The sequence below is a fragment of the Panthera uncia genome, chromosome B4, assembly GCF_023721935.1.
Source record: "Panthera uncia isolate 11264 chromosome B4, Puncia_PCG_1.0, whole genome shotgun sequence".
NCBI lineage: Eukaryota > Metazoa > Chordata > Mammalia > Carnivora > Felidae > Panthera > Panthera uncia.
The window spans coordinates 89,289,346-89,309,422 of record NC_064809.1 but is presented as its reverse complement, the minus strand read 5'-3'; the positions used below and the strand labels follow the sequence as shown (position 1 = coordinate 89,309,422).

General features: G+C 40.8%; 1 protein-coding gene across 5 annotated transcripts in view; it reads left to right on the top strand.

Annotated features, from left to right (window-relative positions):
* Positions 1 to 20,077, top strand: part of GRIP1 (glutamate receptor interacting protein 1) — a 683,162-nt gene that overhangs the window by 428,125 nt on the left and 234,960 nt on the right. Inside the window, exons 1-2 of one of the 5 annotated variants that reach the window (XM_049627401.1) lie at positions 16,659 to 16,702; positions 17,965 to 18,264. The exons of 3 other annotated variants lie outside the window; for them this stretch is intronic. In XM_049627401.1, coding sequence (XP_049483358.1) covers positions 17,982 to 18,264 — 283 coding nt within the window. In that variant the 5' untranslated portion in view covers positions 16,659 to 16,702; positions 17,965 to 17,981. Of the gene's footprint in view, positions 1 to 16,658; positions 16,703 to 17,063; positions 18,265 to 20,077 lie in introns of those variants that run through there. One more of the 5 variants, XM_049627400.1, reaches the window with a different exon arrangement.

The window sequence follows — 20,077 nt, the reverse complement described above, 5'->3', positions numbered from 1 at the left end:
TTAAAAAAAAAAAAAAAAAAAAGATTAGTAGATACTAGTTAGCCCTAGTTGGAGGGGAAACCGCCCCAGAAGGACATTTTGAATAGAATAAATCCAGATCTTTTCCAGCCTGGTGCCGAATTTGAAACACAGAGCAATGAACATGTTTTGGGTGATTGTTTTCTTAAATCTCCCAAGGGGATATGCAATTAATGTCATTCTACATGCATAAGAGTGTGACTGTCTTAGAATATTAGGTCTTGGGGCGCCTGGGTGGCTCGGACGGTTAAGCATCCGACTTCGGCTCAGGTCATGATCTCGCGGTCCGTGAGTTCGAGTCCCGCATCGGGCTCTGTGCTGACAGTTCAGAGTCTGGAGCCTGTTTCAGATTCTGTGTCTCCCTCTCTCTCTGCCCCTCCCCTGTTAATGCTCTGTCTCTCTCTGTCTCAAAAATAAATAAACGTTAAAAAAAATTTTTTTAATTAAAAAAAAAAAAAGAATATTAGGTCTTAAATCTCTTACTGAACCCAGAGTGAGAAAGGTAAATTGCGACTTATGGGAAGGAAAAGATCCTTGCTTTATCTGAATATTATTTGGCCGAAATTCCACTGTTCAACTGACAGGTGTGGCGACATCTTAGAAGAGTTATATGACATGCTAAAGATTAATTTTGGGTTGAATTTTATTTAAGTTATCTCAAGGGCAGAGATGGAGAGAAAAAGAGCTTGGTAGTTATAGACATAGGATACTGGCCATTGTAAAGGCTTGAGTTGGTACTTGAGTAATGCTTAATGTAAATCCAAATGGGAACTCAGAAAGATAATAGTTTGGAAGGAAGAAAATGTATAGATGATCTCATCTTTTTTATTTTTTTTATTTTTAGAGGTGGGGACAGGTGAGGGAGAGGGAGAGAGAGAGAATCCCATGCAGTCTCCACACCCAGCACAGAGCCTGATGCAGGGCTCAACCTCATGACCGTGAGATTATGACCTGAGCCACAATCAAGAGTTGGACACTTAACCGATTGAGCCACGCAGGTGCCCCTATGATCTCACCTTTTCTATAACTTTAGTGAAATTTTAGACAAAACTGTGTGTAAAATGTATGTTATGTAGTATCTGGTATTGAAATAAAGTTTGTCTGAGGTTCTGATGAAGATGATGATGAATTTATTCTAGACTGGGCTGTCCCTAAGTCAGTTGTAAACAGTATTAGATACGGTTTGTTTTGGTTTCTTTCCCACCTCTCCTATTTTTTCCAGAGGCTGACCAGGGTTTCATTTGCACAAGACGTTGCTCTCAGAGCTAGTGGGGTTTTCCTTGTGATGGTGGTGGTTGTTTTTGAGAGAAGTAGTTTCTGCTTTGAGAAATCAGTTCCTAGGGACTTTAATTGTTTCACTGTTCCAGGACTTGACCTTTTACACTGGGAATTTCAAATGAGTAAAATCTCCTCAAGATTCGTATCTCCAGAGGCAGATCTTTAAACTCTGGCCAGCTGATACTGGGTACAGGAAGTTCAAATCAGCTACATAGTTTGCTTCCTACTCTTAAGGACAATTCAGCTTTCAGATTACCATATAGAGGCCACTTTTCCCCCAAATATTACTCAATTTCTGTAAGTCATGAATTTTTCATCACAGCTATAAACTTGAACATATTTCTATGTTTCTACAGATCTGCATATTAAACTTTTATTTTCCTAAAAGTTATAGCATCCATTTCAACTTCAATATTTATGTATGTTCAGAGTATAACTAGTGACTTATGTAGGGAGATCAGATGAGGTACATATGTATAATCTATAATATATACATATATACATATATATATGCATATAATACATATATAGTACATATAATACATGTGTATATAATTTTGCATATTGATGGATACACATACATACACACAAAACATGTACACACAAATATATTGGACACTCTGAAAAAATACATTTACTTTCTCTGTACCTAAACAGCCATTACTATAAAGGGCATGGCCCATACCTTGCTCCTCTCAGTAACCCCAGCACCTAGCCAAATGCCTACAAGATATCAAGCAATCAATAAATGTAAATATATAAATAAATAAAATTGAATTTATAATGAATTAATAACAGCTCTATTCACACATCTTCCTGAAAACAGAAATGTGTTAGAACGTGTTACCATATGAAATAGTGGGCTGAAAATGGCTTGAGAAATGTATGTGAAAGAGCTTTGTAAAATTTTATATAAATATTGTATAGTGTTAATGTTCTTATAAAATATAAACATCTGAAGGGTTATAATTGTAATTTTTACTAATAGACCCTGGATTAATAATCAGCAGTTGGTACTAGTTGTTAGCAAGGAATAAGTTCTAGATTTAAAATACCAGTGAGGGCGCCTGGGTGGCTCAGTCGGTTGAGCATCCAACTTCAGCTCAGGTCGTGATCTCGCGGTTTGTGAGTTCGAGCCCCATGTCGGGCTCTGTGCTGACAGCTCGGAGCCTGGAGCCTGCTTCTGAATCTGCGTCTCCCTCTCTTTCAGCTCCCCCCCCCCCCCCCCCGCCTTCTGTTCACGCTCTGTCTCTCCTTCTCTCTCTCAAAAATAAATAAACATTAAAAAAAAATTTTTTTTAATCAATGAGAAAAAGCCTGGATAGCTCAGTCAGTAGACCATCAGACTTTTAAAATATCAATAAAGATAATTCATAGATTTAATTTTTTTTCTTTCTTGCCTCAGACAGCATTAAATGTTTATCTGTGACTGAGGAAGAATTTGATAAATATTCTAAGACTAGGATGTTGCCATTATTTTGAATATGTAGGCACATCATTATAAGAGGTGGTGAGGTATGTTATGGTATTGATCTCATTTTAGGGTATGAAGGCTAGAGATCATTTTAGTAGAATTAAGGGTTGAAGATATATGAGGATAATTCTAATGAGGACACAGTATTGACTCCTTAGCCTCAAAGACGGCCAACAGTTCACCAGGGCTGAGGCTACTGAATCCTATGCAGCTTAGGCACCAGCATGGCAATCATAAAAAAACATCGGATAATTTATTCCCTCCCCACCCCCCTGCTGGAGCAGCATGAACATTGATTTACTTTTACAGCAAACAGAATCATTTTAGTAGAAAAACAATCCTTTGTTTATTTTATGGGTAGAACTTGTGTGTTAACTTGAGATATATTTGGGGAGTTTATACTAGGGAAGACCATTTTTCTGGGCTAAAAGCAAGGTAGAGCTTTGTTTTCTTTTCCACTAGAGAGATTTTACAGGAGAATTGCATGGCAACAATTCACCAAGAGTTAACAGTTATTGAGCCTCTAGTGAGTACATGGAACAAAGCTGGGTCCTTCAAGGAATATATCTTTTAAATATCCATGTTTAGAGCACATACTGGATACACTGTCAGAATGAACAACCATTTGAAAAGAGAAATAATTGTTTTCTTAGATTGAATTCAGTGTACGTATATAGTTTATATCAAATTAGAATCTATACAGAGACTGGTACATGTGTTCTTTTTTAGTAGCTTATAAAATGAAAATAGTACATTAATATTCACATCCTCAAGGATTGTGTGACACTGTATTACACACATGGGGAAATGTAGCTTTTAAAATGTTTTGTTTTGAAGGACATAAAGCAAAGTTGTTTTTAAAATGTTGGGGTGCCTGGGTGACTCAGTCGGTTAAGCGTCTGACTCTTGATTTTGGCCCAGGTCATGATCTGATGGTTCGTGGGTTCAAGTTCCCCATCTGGCTCCGTGCTGACAGTGCAGAGCCTACTTGGGATTCTCTCTCTCCCTCTCCTTCTCTGTCCCACCTCTCTCTCTCTCTCTCTCCCTCCCTCAAAATAAATAAAATTTTTAAAAAGTAATGTACAATGGCAGCTTCATTCGTTCATTCACAAGTATTTATTGAGCATCTGCTAAATGTGAGATAAAGTTCTGGTTGGTGGGAGTTTACACAGCAGTGAACATCACAAGTGTTGTCCTTGCATCAGTGGAGCTTAACTTCTCATGGTAGAGTCAGACAATAAACAAATGCACAAATAAATGCATACTCTTAGTGTTATGCTGAAAGTTAGAGGAGGATGTGGGGTTAGAGAGTGAAGGAAAAGGCCCTATTTGAGGTAGGATTGTCAGGGATGGCCTGTCTGATGACATTATATTTGAAAGCCAAGAACTGAAAGCCATGGGAATATCTATCCAGGGGAAGAGCGTTCTACATAGAGGGAACAGCAAATGCAAAAGCCCCTAAGTTGGAATGACCTTGGTGTATATGTCTCATCAAGGGAACAATATTGTTAGAGCACAGTAAGCAAAGCACAGAGTTCAGGAGCTCTTTTTTACATGAGGGATTTTAAGTTAATTATTTATCGTATGCATATGTAGTCACACCTCCAAAATACTCCACAGAGGCATAGATTACAAGAATACAAGACTACACGTTTATTTAGTACCATACTTACTGGGCATTTCTTCACATATACAAGGAGCATTTCCTTTTCCTTACTTTTTTTTTTTTTTTTTTTTTTTGAGAGAGAAAGAGGGAGAGAGAGACAGAAAAAGAGCACAAGTGGGGAGGGGCAGAGAGAGGGAGAGAGAATCCCAAGCAGGCTCCATGCTGCCAGTGCAGAGCCTGATATGGGGCTCGAACTCACAAACTGTGAAATCATGACTTGAACCAAAACCAAGAGTTGGAGGCTTAACCAACTGAGCCACCCAAATGCCCCTATAAGGGCCATTTCTAGCTGCAAAGAGAGCCTTCGTCCAGATCCACTGTCAACATAGAGTTTATTTTCAGGGGAGGGAGTGCGGTGGGATAGGGGCAGACAGAGAGGGGGACAAAGATCCAAGTGGGCTCCAGGCTGACAGCAGCAAGCCCAATGTGAGGCTTGGATCTCACAAATCGTGAGATCATGGCCTGAGCCGAAGTCGGATGCTCAACCGACCAAGCCACCCAGGCACCCTGGCTGCATTAAGTTCTCAAAGCAATTTGCTAATTTTTTTTTTTTAAACGTTTTTTTTTGTTGTTTTTTTTTTTTTGTTTTGTTTTGTTTTTTTTTTTATTTATTTTTGGGACAGAGAGAGACAGAGCACGAACGGGGGAGGGGCAGAGAGAGAGGGAGACACAGAATCGGAAACAGGCTCCAGGCTCCGAGCCATCAGCCCAGAGCCTGACGCGGGGCTCGAACTCACGGACCGCGAGATCGTGACCTGGCTGAAGTCGGACGCTTAACCGACTGCGCCACCCAGGCGCCCCAGCAATTTGCTAATTGATAGTGTCAACAATGCATGTGCATTGTTTCCATTGTTCTTCTTAATATCTTTTGTATCTACCTTTCTGGGGGGGTTTCTGTATTAATATGCCAATCAAAAATTCCTCATCATATACATTAACTATTGAAATAATTATGTACCATTCATTTCATCAGTAAGTACCTTTTAAAATCAAGAATTTGCCATCCTAGGAGTTTAGTGGGAAGGAATCCCCTTACTAGGGTGAGAGAAGACGGAAAACTATTCACTTATAAAATTGAAGATATCTTTTGTTTCTGTAAGAACCAAAATTTAAGTTGAATCCCAAAAACAAGTGCCTTTTTAAAAATATTTAAGAGTAAACCTTACAATCACCGAAAACAGAGTTCCCCCTGGTTTCTCAATGATGTGGCTATCTGCTGTTTTATCCAAGTATGAAGATTTTATTAGTTTATTTTGAAATGTTTATTGACTTTTGAGAGAGAATGAGAGGGGTGGGGACAGAGAGAGGGAGACAGAGGATCTGAAGCAGGTTCTATACTGACAGCAGAGAGCCCGAAACAGGGCTAAAACTCTCGAACCCTTAGATCATGACCCGAAGTCGGGCACTTACCTGACTGAGCCACCCAGGTGCCCCAAGATTTTACTAATTTTCATGGCAGTTTGGCACATGTGAAATACGGCAAGATATCTTTAAAATGCAGTGAAAGAAACTGTTAAGGCTGGAAATAAACCCATATAAACATGGGATGAGGGATGTACAGCTTTTAGAATCTGCTTCTCCTCCACTTCTAAGCTTGGAAAAAAATTACTCTCTAATCAAAGACCATTTTTCCTTAATAAGAATAACCATCTATTGATGTAAAGGGACCTGAAAGGACTTAATTCATTTGAGCAGAAGATTGAAGTAAAGCTCAAATAAAGTATCATTTTCAGCCACAAGGACTCCCCACTTAGCACCTTATGCCTCCTGGTCCCCACCACCTTTTCTAATGCTGTACTCTGTCCAGCTTTGAGGATTGGGTACCAAGGTGACTCCCAAGGACAGAAGTGTTCTGCTTCTCTGGGAGTCCTCCTGAAGTCCGAGAGTGACTTTTCCTGGGGATCACACCCTATGCTGCCTTTGACTGAGAAATTGTTATTAGAGAGTCGTCTCACATCATTAAAGATGGCAATGTGATGAGGGGAGTCTGCCATAGCTAGCGTTAAAATGAACCACTCCCAGGGCGCCTGGGTGGCTCAGTCGGTTAAGCATCTGACTTCGGCTCAGGTCATGATCTCGCGGTCCGTGAGTTCGAGCCCCGCATCGGGCTCTGTGCTGACAGCTCAGAGCCTGGAGCCTGTTTCAGATTCTGTGTCTCCCTCTCTCTGACCCTTCCCCGTTCATGCTCTGTCTCCCTCTGTCTCAAAAATAAATAAACGTTAAAAAAAAGAAAAAAGATTTAAAAAAAATGAACCACTCCCATATTTTCTTATTTAAATCAAAATCATACAAATTTCAGTTTTTAGAATTAACATATGTGCTGATAACAAGCTCTGTTAGAGTCATGACTGCTCCTGTTGGGCAGTCTAACAGAGAAAATGGAAATTAAGAGGGTTTCCTGGAACCCTCTTTTAATTTTTTAATGGAAATTAAGAGGGTGGACTGACTTCCATTCAGGTCCTGATCTCATGGTTTGTGAGTTGTAGGAGCCCCATGTCAGGCTCTCTGCTGTCAGTGCAGAGCCCGTTTCAGATCCTCCGTCTCTCTCTGCCCCTCCCCTGCTTGTGCTCTTTGTCTCAAAAATAAACACAACATAAAAAGAAGAAGAAGAAGAAGAGGAGGAGGAGGAGGAGGAGGAGGAAGGAGAAGGTTTCCAGGTTATTAGGGAGGGTTTTCTATTGGGATGAACACTGTGTGAAAATAAATACTGAAAAGCTGAAGCTCCTTTCTTTATAGTTCATGTAAAAAATATTATATTCTAAAAGTATCTGAGGAGGGAGGGTTGGATTGCTCACCAAAATGTCAATAGAATCGACGTATTTAATATTTATGTAATAAATAAATACGTGCCGTTCCCCGTGACCTAGACTGCCTGACCAGGAGACGCTGTTTGTGTGCACCATTGTGTCTTGAACATCTAAGGATATGTAGTCTTCACTTTTGCAAAGAAATGTGTTCTCTCCAACTTTGTGTGAAGCACTGGGCCCTGTCAGTCCCTCTCTGTTTTTTCCCCTCTTTCTCAGAGGCTAGAATACACTGAAATATTTCCTACCGTATGAAAAACAACCGTGCAAGCAATAATCCGTCGTAACTGACAATTGGCCTGGGGGTCAGAACTGCAGGGGGAGGTGTTGGTATCATGCTGGAAGCATACGGCCCATTTAAAGGTTACTGCAGCCACTCACCTCGATTGTTGCCAGGAAGAAGTACAAGCCAGGCATTGTGCAAGCCAGTATAAGAAGTACAAGCCAGGTACTTAGATGTTGCAATAAGAGCAAGGTATCTGTTTTGTGTTGTTTTTTTTTAATTGGGAAATCTCACAATCTAAAAATGTTGGTTCTATGAAAAAAAATACCGTGCTAGTTAATAAAGTTCACTTATAGTTTAAATTCACCTGTGGTTTCCTTTTTCCAAGCCGTGCATCGCAGACTTTACAGCAAGAAAAGGGCAGGGGGGAAGAAAGCTCCATTCATTCATTTAGCCAACGTTCATGGAGTATCGCATCATGATTGGTGCTATGGGACTTTCAAAGATAAGTAACACAGGGTCATTGCACTCAAGACCTCAGGGTCTAGGGGATGCCTTGTCCTTCCTGGAAAATAAAGCTGTGCTCACAGTTCAGTTATTCTCTGTATGTTTATAGGCTTCAAATCAGCACCTCTATTTTTAATCTCTCGCCTGACCTTCAGTATATCTAACCTCCTTCAAATATGATATATCAATAAACTAGGTCTACCTGTATCAACATCAGTACGTGTTCAAAACATAATAGTGAGAGAAAAGAAGAAATAAAAAGATGGCAAGAAATATGCCGAAGGATTTTATGTGAATTGGTAAGGCACAGAAAACAGTAGTATATATTATAGGAGCATCCAATTAAAGGAAAAGTATAAAAACCTCCACAGCTGAAGGATAACAACACCCAGTTGAGGATAGTGGTTGCCTCTGGGGGAAGAAAGAGGGAAATGAGATAGAGATGTTGGTCTGGAGTTGCATCTGGAACACTTTATTTCTTTAAAAATATCTGATGCAATTTTGCTAAAATGTAAACATTTGTTAAATCTTGATGATGGGTAGTAAGGCATCCCATGTTTTCTTCATCTTCCTGCTTATAGTAAAATAAAATGAGAATGCTTAAAAATAAAATAAGAATGTGAAATACCAGCATCACTAAATTAGATTTTTTTTTCTTCATTCCCGAGGGAATGCCTTTTCTCATTTTCACCGTTGCTTTAGTGGCACCAGCCTCCCAGACTTGAGATATTTAAATTTTCCCTCTTGTTTATCCCCAGTGGCTAACCCAATCTGTTACTTATGGAATCTACCTTAAACCATCTCTTTCCATTTTTCTTGAATCATTATGGCACAAACATCATTCTGTAACATCTTAACTACCCTCAACACCTCCTGAAAGGTCTGGCCACTACCCCATTCCCTCTCTATTCCTTCCTGCACAATGTTGCTACCTCTTTCATCACATCTTCCCCTGCTCCCGTTGTTCACAAGTCACATTAACTTCTCTTCCTGGCCCTAGGGCGTCACCATAGTTTGGCCCCATCTCAACATATAAAGCATGTCTCCCTTTCCCACAATTTCCAACCTCTCTCATCAACCCTCCAATAACTCCTAGAAAGCCAGGACAATTCCACATTGAATCACTTCCATGATTTCGCCTATGTGGTTCTTCCTCATGAAATGCCCCTTCCCTTTCTACTTTCCCAGAATGTCTTCCCACAAGTCCGATTCAAATTCCACCTCTTCTGTAGGATTGGACCTATGTCTTTGTCCTTATCGTATTTTTGGCGTGGATTGTTTTCACTGTGGTATGATATTACGCTTCTTGTTTGCAAGTTCATCTCAGGTGGAAGTTTTCCTTTGGTTATTGTTGTTTTGCTTGTTTTGCTTGTTGATTTTTTTCCCCTTTCCTCAAGGTCGCCTCTCCTTGTCCCAACTTCTTGTAGTTGTCTTTTTTTGTCCTCCTGGGTCCAACCATTGAGAAGCTGGTTTTTATGGGACTGTTAGGGATTCTTTTCCCGTGTTTGAGAGAGTTTAAATCTAGAGCCGAGGTTTGGTAGCTATGCTCCTTCCCTCCTCCCCAGCCAACTAGTGATCACAGTCCTGGGCAGTGGTCGAAGCATTTTCAGCCTCTGCTCACTGGCAGGGATGCCTGCCCCAGCTCGCTGTTGCAGGTGATGATCCTACATCCGTAGGCATCCTACATCCATGGACTTTTAGTCTCCATTCTCTCTGATTCTGTGTGTACAGTCTGGGTCCACTCCTGAACTCAGTGGGCCACCCCTATATCTACCCAGTGGTGTACATTTCAGTTCAAAGTTTCATTCAAAGAGATACTTGTCTAAGTGTGGCTGTGCTCCCTTAGCTTTGCTTTAAATTTTCATTGCTATGTGTCGGGTATGAGCGGGAGAAACAATCCTCTTGGAAAGGGCTTATGATAAATCTGCCACATTCTTTTTTTTAATGTTTATTTTTTAATTTATTTTGAGAGTGAGAGAGAGAGAGAAGGAGGGAGAAAACAAACAGGGTAGGAGCAGAGAGAGAGGAAGAGAGAATCCCATGCTGTCAGCATGGAGCCCAACGTGAGACTCAACTTCACAAACCGTGAGTTCATGACCTGAGCCGAAATCAGGAGTCGGTCACTTAACCCACTGAACCGCACAGGCGCCCCAAATCTGCCACATTCTTATAGCAAATAGTTTCTTCCTTTAGGTCAAGCATGGGTCAATAACTTCCTGGGTTCGATACACTCTCCGTGACATAAATGCTGACATGCCAAGGTGTGGAAGGAACTGCAGAAAAGGATAAAGCTTCTACTACATCAGATTAATAAATGGAGGAACTGCTAATCCAGAGATGATAGATTGTTCACTGATTCTGTTTCCCGAATTAGTATTCACTCTAGGTGATACTTTTAGGAGATAGGCGGGCCAGTACAAAATCGTTAAATCCTCTGTGAAAACATTAGCTGTTCAGCTTATAGGGGTACCTAAAGTTTGTAAAGTTTAGTAGCTTGCTGTTTGGCCACACAGATGCTTGGAAAATTATAATAGGGTAGTGGTTGGATTCATTATGCCAATACTTTGGGGAAGGAGATTTGTGGGGCTTTTAATTCCCTTTTCAATTGGGAAACTCTCAAAATTATATGTGCAAACAGAACCTGTGATCTAGAATCACTGTCAAGGAATCCAGGGACCCAGCTCGTTCCAAGAGCAGCAAAGCCATCACACAGGTACTAGCTACAACTCATCGGGCACGATATAATTGTGAGCACAAAAAATTACCCAAGAACAACCAAATGAAAACACGCCAGGTTTTGTTTGTTTGTTGTTTTTTTTTTTTTTAAATACTCTTCTTTGCCTCTGGAATCTTTCAAGTAAAGCAACTGGCATTTCTACTTCACAGATCAAACAAACTAGAGACGAAAAGCGTGTGGCCTGTTTTATAACCCTCATCTACGCCTTTCTCCCATGTGTGAGGCAGACCTAGGCCCTAAAGAAAGTTCCAGGTAAGAGCCTCTGAAGTGGAAATCTCTCACCAGATTCTAAGAGGAAAGGCTAGACGTCTCATTAGTCACATCAGGCCACACAGGGCAGAAGCCTGTGGGGAGAGAGGGACACATCAGCTTGCTGGCGACATACTTTGCCCAGCACCCTGTGTCCAGTGCCACCTGCGGAATCTCAAACTCACGTTTCTCTCTACCATACATTAGAATCTCCGTGCAGTCAAAGGCATCCCCGACATTTCCTCGTTTTTCTCTATAGGGCTTGCGTCTAGGATTATTTTAATAACAATTTGTTTCACCTCCTTTGATTTTGTGTTAAGAAATGTCTTCCATTTTTCCCGAAAGGTGGAACACTTCTCTTCTCTTCACTGGAAACATACAACCCAGAACCCCCCCTTCCTAATTTCCAGGTGCCACCACCACGGCTGAGAAAACCCTTAAAATACGGAGTGCGGCATAGGGCTCCCTTCCTGATTCTAGTATTTTTTTCCTTAATAACAACAATGTATTCAGAGGCGATGGATGATATTATTTAGCTCAGAAAGCATGAGTAGAAACTCCCCTTTGCTCCTCCTTACAGTTACGTCCATAGAGATTTCCAGCAAGCAAAGGAATTTTTTCCTCATTACCCAATATAGTAACATTTCACTTAATGTGTTGCCAGTGTGCCGGTGAATGGTTACAGGCCTACAGACACAATCCTAATGTGGTTGTTTGCTGTTTTCCCCCCAATTAGTCATGGTGTATTAAAGTGAATAAAATCTTTTAAAGTCTTTTTGGCAGCTATTTTTGCAGAAGCTCTCACATCCACATTAAGAGAACAATAATCGTGACTATTCTGATTTGGAAATAAAGAGAAATTGAAAACGGGTTTTTTTTTGGGGGGGGGGGTTGCGAACCACTAAGTGACAGAGGGAGAAAAGCAATCCCTAGAGCAGAACGTGATAACTCTTAAAGCTTAAGATTTAGGAAATAATTTAAATTTTGCTGATGCCTGTCCTCCAGCCTCAGGCTTCCTAGGCTCTACAGAAGATTCTAGGATGTGGAATGAATCAAGTATCGATCCTGCTTTGGGATAATCCTTTCATCTATGGGATGTGAATGTAAGGAGATTAATGGTTACAATGAATGAAATTCTAGGTTTCTCATTTTGGAGCTTATTATTCTAAAGTTGCTACACGACTGCTTGACTGGGCAGGGTACAGTCCCCTAAAATCACAAAATTACAGGCATCCCAATGGGAAATGGATGTTCTGGCAGGAGGACCTATCACACTTAGGTGATCTATACTAACACACACTAGGCAATCACAATGATACCAACAGCAGACTGTTTAATGAGCAACTTCCATGTGTGTTAGGCATTTTTTTAAGTGTTACCCATAGTATCCCCTTTAATCATTATATCAGGGCTGGCAACTGGTTATTATTACCATTTTAGAGATGAGGACGTTTGGGGACAGAGAAGTTAAATTGTTTGCCCAAAGTCGTGCTGCTTGATGTGAAACTGGTGAGTGTGGTTCCTTATGTATATAGGGGTTACCAGGTGGGTTTGTAAAAGAATGTGACACAAATGCGCAATAAGCTGTTAGTCTGAAATATTACATACCCCGAACTACAAAACACACGAGGAGCACCAGTTTATGGTTTTGCTCATCGGTTACCATCTACCAGATTACTAGCAGACAACCCTCAAAGAGAGTATTCTTGATCTGTAAGGTCCCGTGTGTTGCAAACGCTGGTGTCTTCTCCAGTCCTTTCTCAGTAATTAAGATCAGCCTGGGGTTTAGAATCTGAATAGTTAATAATAGTGACCCTATGTGCAAGCTAGGCTTCAAAGCAGGTATTACTTGTCACAGTGTCTGGTGCTTAAGGGAATGTATGAAGTGTTTCCATTGGGTGCTTTGTACTGAGAAAACTTAAGGTGCATTGCAGTGACTACATTCTACTAAAATTCAAATTCTGAAGCATAGCATGTTTTACAGCTTGATCTTTGAGGGCTCAAAGTTTCACCAGAATCAGACTGACACCAGAGAAGATAATCTCTCTCTAGTAAAATACGTTTTGTTTGCTTACTAAATTTCTTGGACAAAGCTCGTAAGATTCAGGAATATTTCTGTCCCGATGCTTCCGGTCTCCCTCAAGCATCCTGAGATATAGCTAGCATAGATGGATGCTGGCTAGTAAGGTATCCCATTGGCCAGATGATCCAAGTAGATTTTCAAAAGCACGAGTGCCTCAGGGACTTCAGCTGGGGTACAGATTTCTGGTGGCTGCAAAGGCCAGGTCAGATACTGTCCATTGGATTTGGAGCTAACCGCCATGATGCAGAAGGAAGGAGTGGCCAGGAGAGTCTGTGTTTTACTCAGCCGTTCTTGGGGGAAGATAGGCCCGTGGTAGACATGCGGATGTGGCGGAAAGAATATGAGCTTTAAAGCTTTAGGTCTCAGATCTGTTACTCACTAGATCTATTCCCTCAGAGCACTCGAAAAGCTCTCTGTGGCTCAATTTTCCTTTTCTGTAAAATAGGCCCAATACCTGGCCCTGAAGCTCTCATCCCTTTGGCCATACGGCAGAGAATATAGTATTTCCATCCTCTTCTCTCACTGCCTGACCACCCACAAAAATTAGATATATTCCTTCCTCTCTACATGCATACAAGTTTTTTCTATTTCAGTATCTTTAATTATGTTGTTCCTTCCTTCTAAAATATCTGTTTTCCTCATTTCTGTGTGTCTGAATGCTACCTCTTTTGCAAGTCCTGGTTTAAATATTCTGTCTGAAATGAGACTTTCCCCAATTCTTTCAAACAGAAGCGATTTCTCTCTTCTCTGTATTCCAGCCACTCTTGGGGGTGCTTGATGGCATTAGCATGTCCTTTCTTGGGCTGCTCTCATTTATATGCTGCCTTTGTCTTTCCTACTGGACTGTAGGCTTCTTGTGAGGGAAATCAAGTCCAGTCCATCCCTGTATCCCTATGCGGTGCTTAGCACGGTTCCTTACACATTGGCAGTCAATAATTGTGTGTTTGATTGAATTGAATGAAAGAGGGAAACTGAACTTTGTGCAAATCTCTGGACCTTTCGCCCTGCCCAGGACTGAGGGACTCAGCTTCTTGGACTGAGCCTGATATAACCTGAAGTGATAAGGGAAACAGAGCTAATGATTTTCTCTAGTCCTACTTATCATCTTCTATATGCTTCAGGAATCTGTTGCCCCCTGGTAGATAGATGTACTTTGAGGTTTTATAGATTGAATACATTTTTTAAAACACTATCAAAGAGAATGGAGCCAGACCAACTTCAAACATGAAATTGCCAGGGGAAAAATATACAGACAATCTCCATTTTGTTTGATTTATAGTTAGGAAATTATTGATTCTTTTTTCCTCTCTTAGTTATTGCATATGGTCATCTCGCCTTTTTAAACTACCAGAGTATTCATTCGTTTCTTTGCTGAGCCTCTATGAGTGAGAAATAGGTGAAAAACCAAGAGAATGAATTTGCACATTGCCATGTGTATGATAAAATGGAAGCCACAATCAGCTGAAGTTTATAACTGGTGCTCACTCACCAGGATTATCAACACATCTTACACATTGATTTTTCCCTCTCTGTTGTTTTAGAAATATGTGATTAGCAAGTTTCCTTTACAGTGTTATTCGTGCAATTAGGTGACATAGAAAATGCCTTTAAGGGACGCCTGGGTGGCTCAGTCGGTTAAGCGTCCGACTTCAGCTCAGGTCACGATCTCGCGGTCCGTGAGTTCCAGCCCCGCGTCGGGCTCTGGGCTGATGGCTCAGAACCTGGAGCCTGCTTCCAATTCTGTGTCTCCCTCTCTCTCTGCCCCTCCCCCGTTCATGCTGTCTCTCTCTGTCTCAAAAATAAAAATAAACATTAAAAAAAAATTAAAAAATAATTTTAAAAAAATGCCTTTAAATCTCCAGTTAAGGAGAGTGTGATGCTAAGTGAAATGAGCCATACAGAGAAAGACAGATACCATATGTTTTCACTTTTATGTGGATCCTGAGAAACTTAACAGAAACCCATGGGGGAGGGGAAGAAAAAAAAAAAAAGAGGTTAGAGTGGGAGAGAGCCAAAGCATAAGAGACTCTTAAAAACTGAGAACAAGCTGAGGGTTGATGGGGGGTGGGAGGGAAGGGAGGGTGGGTGATGGGTACTGAGGAGGGCACCTTTTGGGATGAGCACTGGGTGTTGTATGGAAACCAATTTGACAATAAATTTCATATATTAAAAAAAATAAAAATAAATTTAAAAAAATAACTAAATCTCCAGTTAAAACTGGACTTCGCACTGTAGATGCACATAGGACAGTCTGGTGCTAAAGATTTGCTATAAGTGAACCTCAAAGCCAGTGTCACCACGGATAATAATCTTACCAACTCCCTCATCAGCTTCTTGCTCTCTGCATTCAACCCTTCTCTCATTAAATCCTTGATTTAATACATTATCCTATTTGCCTAGTTTGTGACTTCTCAGCAGCTACGAGTAAACCCAAAGGACTTGATCTTCCAGAACATTTTCATGACTGCAGTAATCACGCTGGAATACTTTATAGTAAAAGGAATATTTTGACAAATTCAACACACACTTGTCGAGCAACTGCCATGGGCTGGAAAGCTTGGGATACCCACCCGTCCCTGATTTTGTTTGAACTTAGAGAGGGAAAAAGACTCACACCCAGCTATCATGTAGGTCAAGCCATAATAAGTATGAATAGGGACAGGCAAAGTACCTAAGGATGGGGAAAGGAAAAACACTGATACTTACTGAATACCGTATCTTCTCAGGGATGGTATTCAAGACACTTAGCAATCTGTCTGGCTAGGCACTGGACAGTCAGAAGGGACATCAACCATAACTTATGGGAAGGTCTGGGGGCTTCTGGGTGCACTGGTCAGGGCTGGGGTTGCAAGAGGGTGTGTGTGTGTGTGTGTGTGTGTGTGTGTGTGTGTGTGTGTGTGTTGGAGGAGGTTCATCTGAAGGGTAGCAGGCTTTGCCAGCTGTTTTGAAAATATTTCAATATTTACCCCTGCTGTGACCATTCTGGTACAAAGCAGCAGAAGATCAAACACAGCCACTCTATGAGCGAAGTATTATTAAGCAGAATTTAGAATGAGGACATCACGTATTAAGGATAGGATAGAAACACAGAGTTAGTAAAAGGTAGAACTGAGTTTAACCTACTTCTCCCTTAGTTCTAAAGCCCAGTGTCTGTAATAGTAACTAATTCATCCTTACAAATTCAGAGAAGAAGGAGGAAGATGACCGTGATTGTGATTTACAAAGAAAGTGCCTATTAGGCTGAGCCTTTAAAATATCAAAAAATACTTTCTCATCTCATTTGAAGAGTGTGTGATGTCAGGTTCGTTCCATTCCTGGCAAGAATCTTACTGTCCCTTTCCTAGTTAACCTTCTTTCCCTTTCTTTCTTCACACATCTATCACTTCCTTTAGATAAAAAGTCTTAATCTATGGTTCAGATGCAAGGGGACTATGAATGGGCTTCCAGAATCTTAGAACCCATTGTGTTTGTGTCTGCCATCGTGCATTTTTGCGGGAAGATGATCCATAGTTTTCTCCAGGTTCTTCGAGGCCTCTGCATAACTCCATTACATTAGAGGAAATTAAATGACATTCCACAGATGGTAATTTAGGGCATTATGATGTCATGGAATGTAACATTCTGAAAATACAGCATATCCACTTGAATTTCAAAGGACTGAAAGTGAGTACTCTCTCTTTGGCATTACTTATGTTGTTATCAAATAAATGGCATTTCCCCTTGCACATACCAGTAAATACTCTTTAAGTGTTTTAGAGAAATGAGAGACCATGGAACCCAGGCACCCTGGCTTGGCAGACATTTCCAGCATGTTACCGGTGGCTGACATTTAGAAATCACAGCTCATACTGGCAGTTCCAGCACACATGCGAAAGTGGACCGGGGGTCTAGTGCAGTGGTTAAGTTCAAGCTCAGATCCAGCCACTGGGGTTCAACCTTGGCTGTGTGCTTCCCTACACAATACCTTCAGACAAGCTACTTAATCCGCATGTGCCACCATATTCCTACCTCAAAAATGAGGTTACTGATAACACCTATTTTTTATAGCTGCTATGGAGAGTAAGTGGTCGATACAAGGTGGCACTACAGAGGCTCACAGCTGCTGAACTCTTGCACCAAGGCCAGAGTGCCAGAAGATCAGAGGACCCGATGGCCCCCCCACTAAATCTACTCCTTTCCGCACTCACCTCATCTTGCTCCCTAGTCTCTATTTGCCATCATTTCTGTGCCAGGGTCCCCTATTCCTGTCTTCTTGTCTTCAGACATGGCTTCCCCTGTCCTATCAATGGAGTGGGGACAGATGTAGGGAATAAAAGCTATGACATAATTCTGGAGGCTTGTCTGTTTTAATGTAGCAAATAAAAATATCTCAAGACTCCAGAATTACTTATCCAATCCAGTAAAACTAAAACCGAAGGAGAGCCGGGACGCCGGGATGGCTCAGTCAGTTGGGCGTCCGACTTTGGCTCAGGTTATACGCTCACGGTTCACGAGTTCAAGCCCCGCATTGGGCTTTGTTCTGACAGCTCAGAGCCTGGAGCCAGCCTGCTTTGGAGTCTCTCTCTGCCCCTCCCCCGCGCATGCTCTGTCTCTCCAAAATGAATGAATGTTGAAAAACAATTTTTAATAAAATTAAAAAAAAAAATAAAACCAAAGGAGAGCAACACCTGTATTTTATGTTTTACCTGGCAAGGTTCATCTTCTTAGTTCCCTAATATGTTTCTACAGTATAGCTTATGCTTATGCTCAATAAAGCTGTCAATCAATGCAGGGCTTGAGAGCTCAATATACTTACAGCGTAAAAGGGAATAAAAAGCAATTGTGTTGTAAAACAGAAATACAGGTGATGCAAAGATTAGCAAGGATTCTGTATCATCACCCATTCCTATTTAACTGAAATCTTGTCTACCTTCGTTTGTGTTTAGGGTTTTTTGAAAGATGAATGGACATTGCAGCCCAGTTTGAGAAAGCCATGGCAAAGTCAGTTAAGAAACTTCACTTTAGCACTTCCAACCCTTCTCTTCCAGCAAATTTAGTCCTCAATAGGATCTCCTTTAATGTTGATGGTTCCATCCAATATAAAGAAAAGCCATATTTCTCTGCCTCCAAAGCCCTAGATGCTTACATTGACGATTTTTACTTAAGCTGTAAGCTGCCTGATATTAATGATACAAAGGTTAACCTGCATCAGAGCCCTCTCGAGTTTCTTGCTAAACTAAACAGTGGTAAGCTTTCATTATTCTCTGAGTTCAATTTTCAATTATCTATAGGAAGTTGATGCTTTGAGATCTGTGATCAAAAGGACTTTTTCTTGGAAAATAATGGTCTTACAACCTGTGAATCTTTTTATGAGATTGTTATATAATTTTAAGGCTCCAAAACTTTTTCAGCATTGGATCCCTTTGAACTGAAGAGTTACTTATAGCAAACACACCCCCGTCTTGATTTCAGAGTGGAAAAGCTCTTACCTTTGGCTATAAAGCCTTGGGCCGTATGGCTCAAAGTGTTACAAAGTCACTTAAATTCTCCCAAATGAGAATAACAATATTAACACCTCACAGGGTTGTTGTGGGAACTAAATGTATGTTGAAATGCTCTATGAATTGTCATGGTCGTAGTGGCTCAGGTTCTCCGTGCAGCATGATGAACGCTCTAACGGAGGAGGTAGGCGACTTGAGGTCTGGCTCCCATTCTGCTAATGAGGAGAGTCACTCACTCAGTCTCCCTGGGTTTTAGTTTCCTTTTCAATAAGATGAGGAGACTGAACTTTATGAGTTCCATAATCTTAAAATTCTATATTGTGTAGATTACACAAAGATAAAATTGTTCAACTCCAGTATTTCTCATGTAAAAACTCTTATTTGTAGAAGCTGAAAAAAAAATATGTCAGCATGAAAACAAAACTGTGTATGATTCTGAATCTGTGACCGATGAACTCTGAAACCCTTGGGGATATAATCTCCTCTGATAGTAACTTCTTTTATGTGTATAAGCAGGAATAAGAGTAATGATACTAATAGTAAGAATGCCTTGCCTGTTCCTTCACTAAACATGGGAAGCTATACATCACAAAAGGAAGGTGGCATCTATTGTTACTGATTTTGAATTATTATGAAGACAACATTTACATATTAAGGCATGCTATGATTGAGAGGCAACGTTGGGGAGTCTGCCAAACAGCTTTTTGTTGTTTGCTAAGTGAAAAAACATAGAGTGGCATGAGATTTCATGCAAACGTGACCTCCACAAGGGAAGACTATGACTCTTTAACCTAAATTGTACTATATAAAATTTGACGGGATTTGATCAGTTGGCAGGCATGATACGGGGATTGAGTGTAAAAAATGTGGTTCTAGTGTCTGTCTTACCTGCGCGACCGAAGTGCAAAATGTATTGTAATTTAGTCAGTCACCCCGCTGGCTCTCCTGACAAGGATTTGTATTCTTTTTTTTTTCTTGCGGTTCAGTGTAGAAAGTCTTCCTGCGTCTGTTTTTCTCCTTGACTCCAGAGAAGAAACGGTACAGCAGGCGCTTGTTAATGACTTGGCATGTGATGCAGGCGCTTGCTCTTTCTGCATCCTCTTGAGTTATCAACCCCACCACCGCTATATTCTTGACACTTCTTTGTAAAGGGAAGTAGAGGTTTTACTTTTCTTTTCTTTTCTTTTTTTCAATTATAAAAGCAGTCACGGCAATAAAATTGCAGAGAACGCATGAGAAAACAGAGATCAATTATAATCTCATGGAGAAAACTACCATCAATAGTTCTGCGTAAACTCCCCCTTTTATTTTCAATGCAAATACATATGATAGTGTTGTACTGCCTACTCTGTCCCAGACTCTTGTTTATTCACCTACCAATAAATTGTGAATATCTTTCCATGTCGTTAAACTAGTTCTGCATCTTCACGTTGAACGGCTCCACAGTACTTCCTTGTCTCTGTCAGGACATTTTCGTTGTCCCTATTTACAACAGTGTTTACTATTCAGTGTTTACTATTCAAAATATTGCACTTGCCTCTATCGTACATACTGTGTT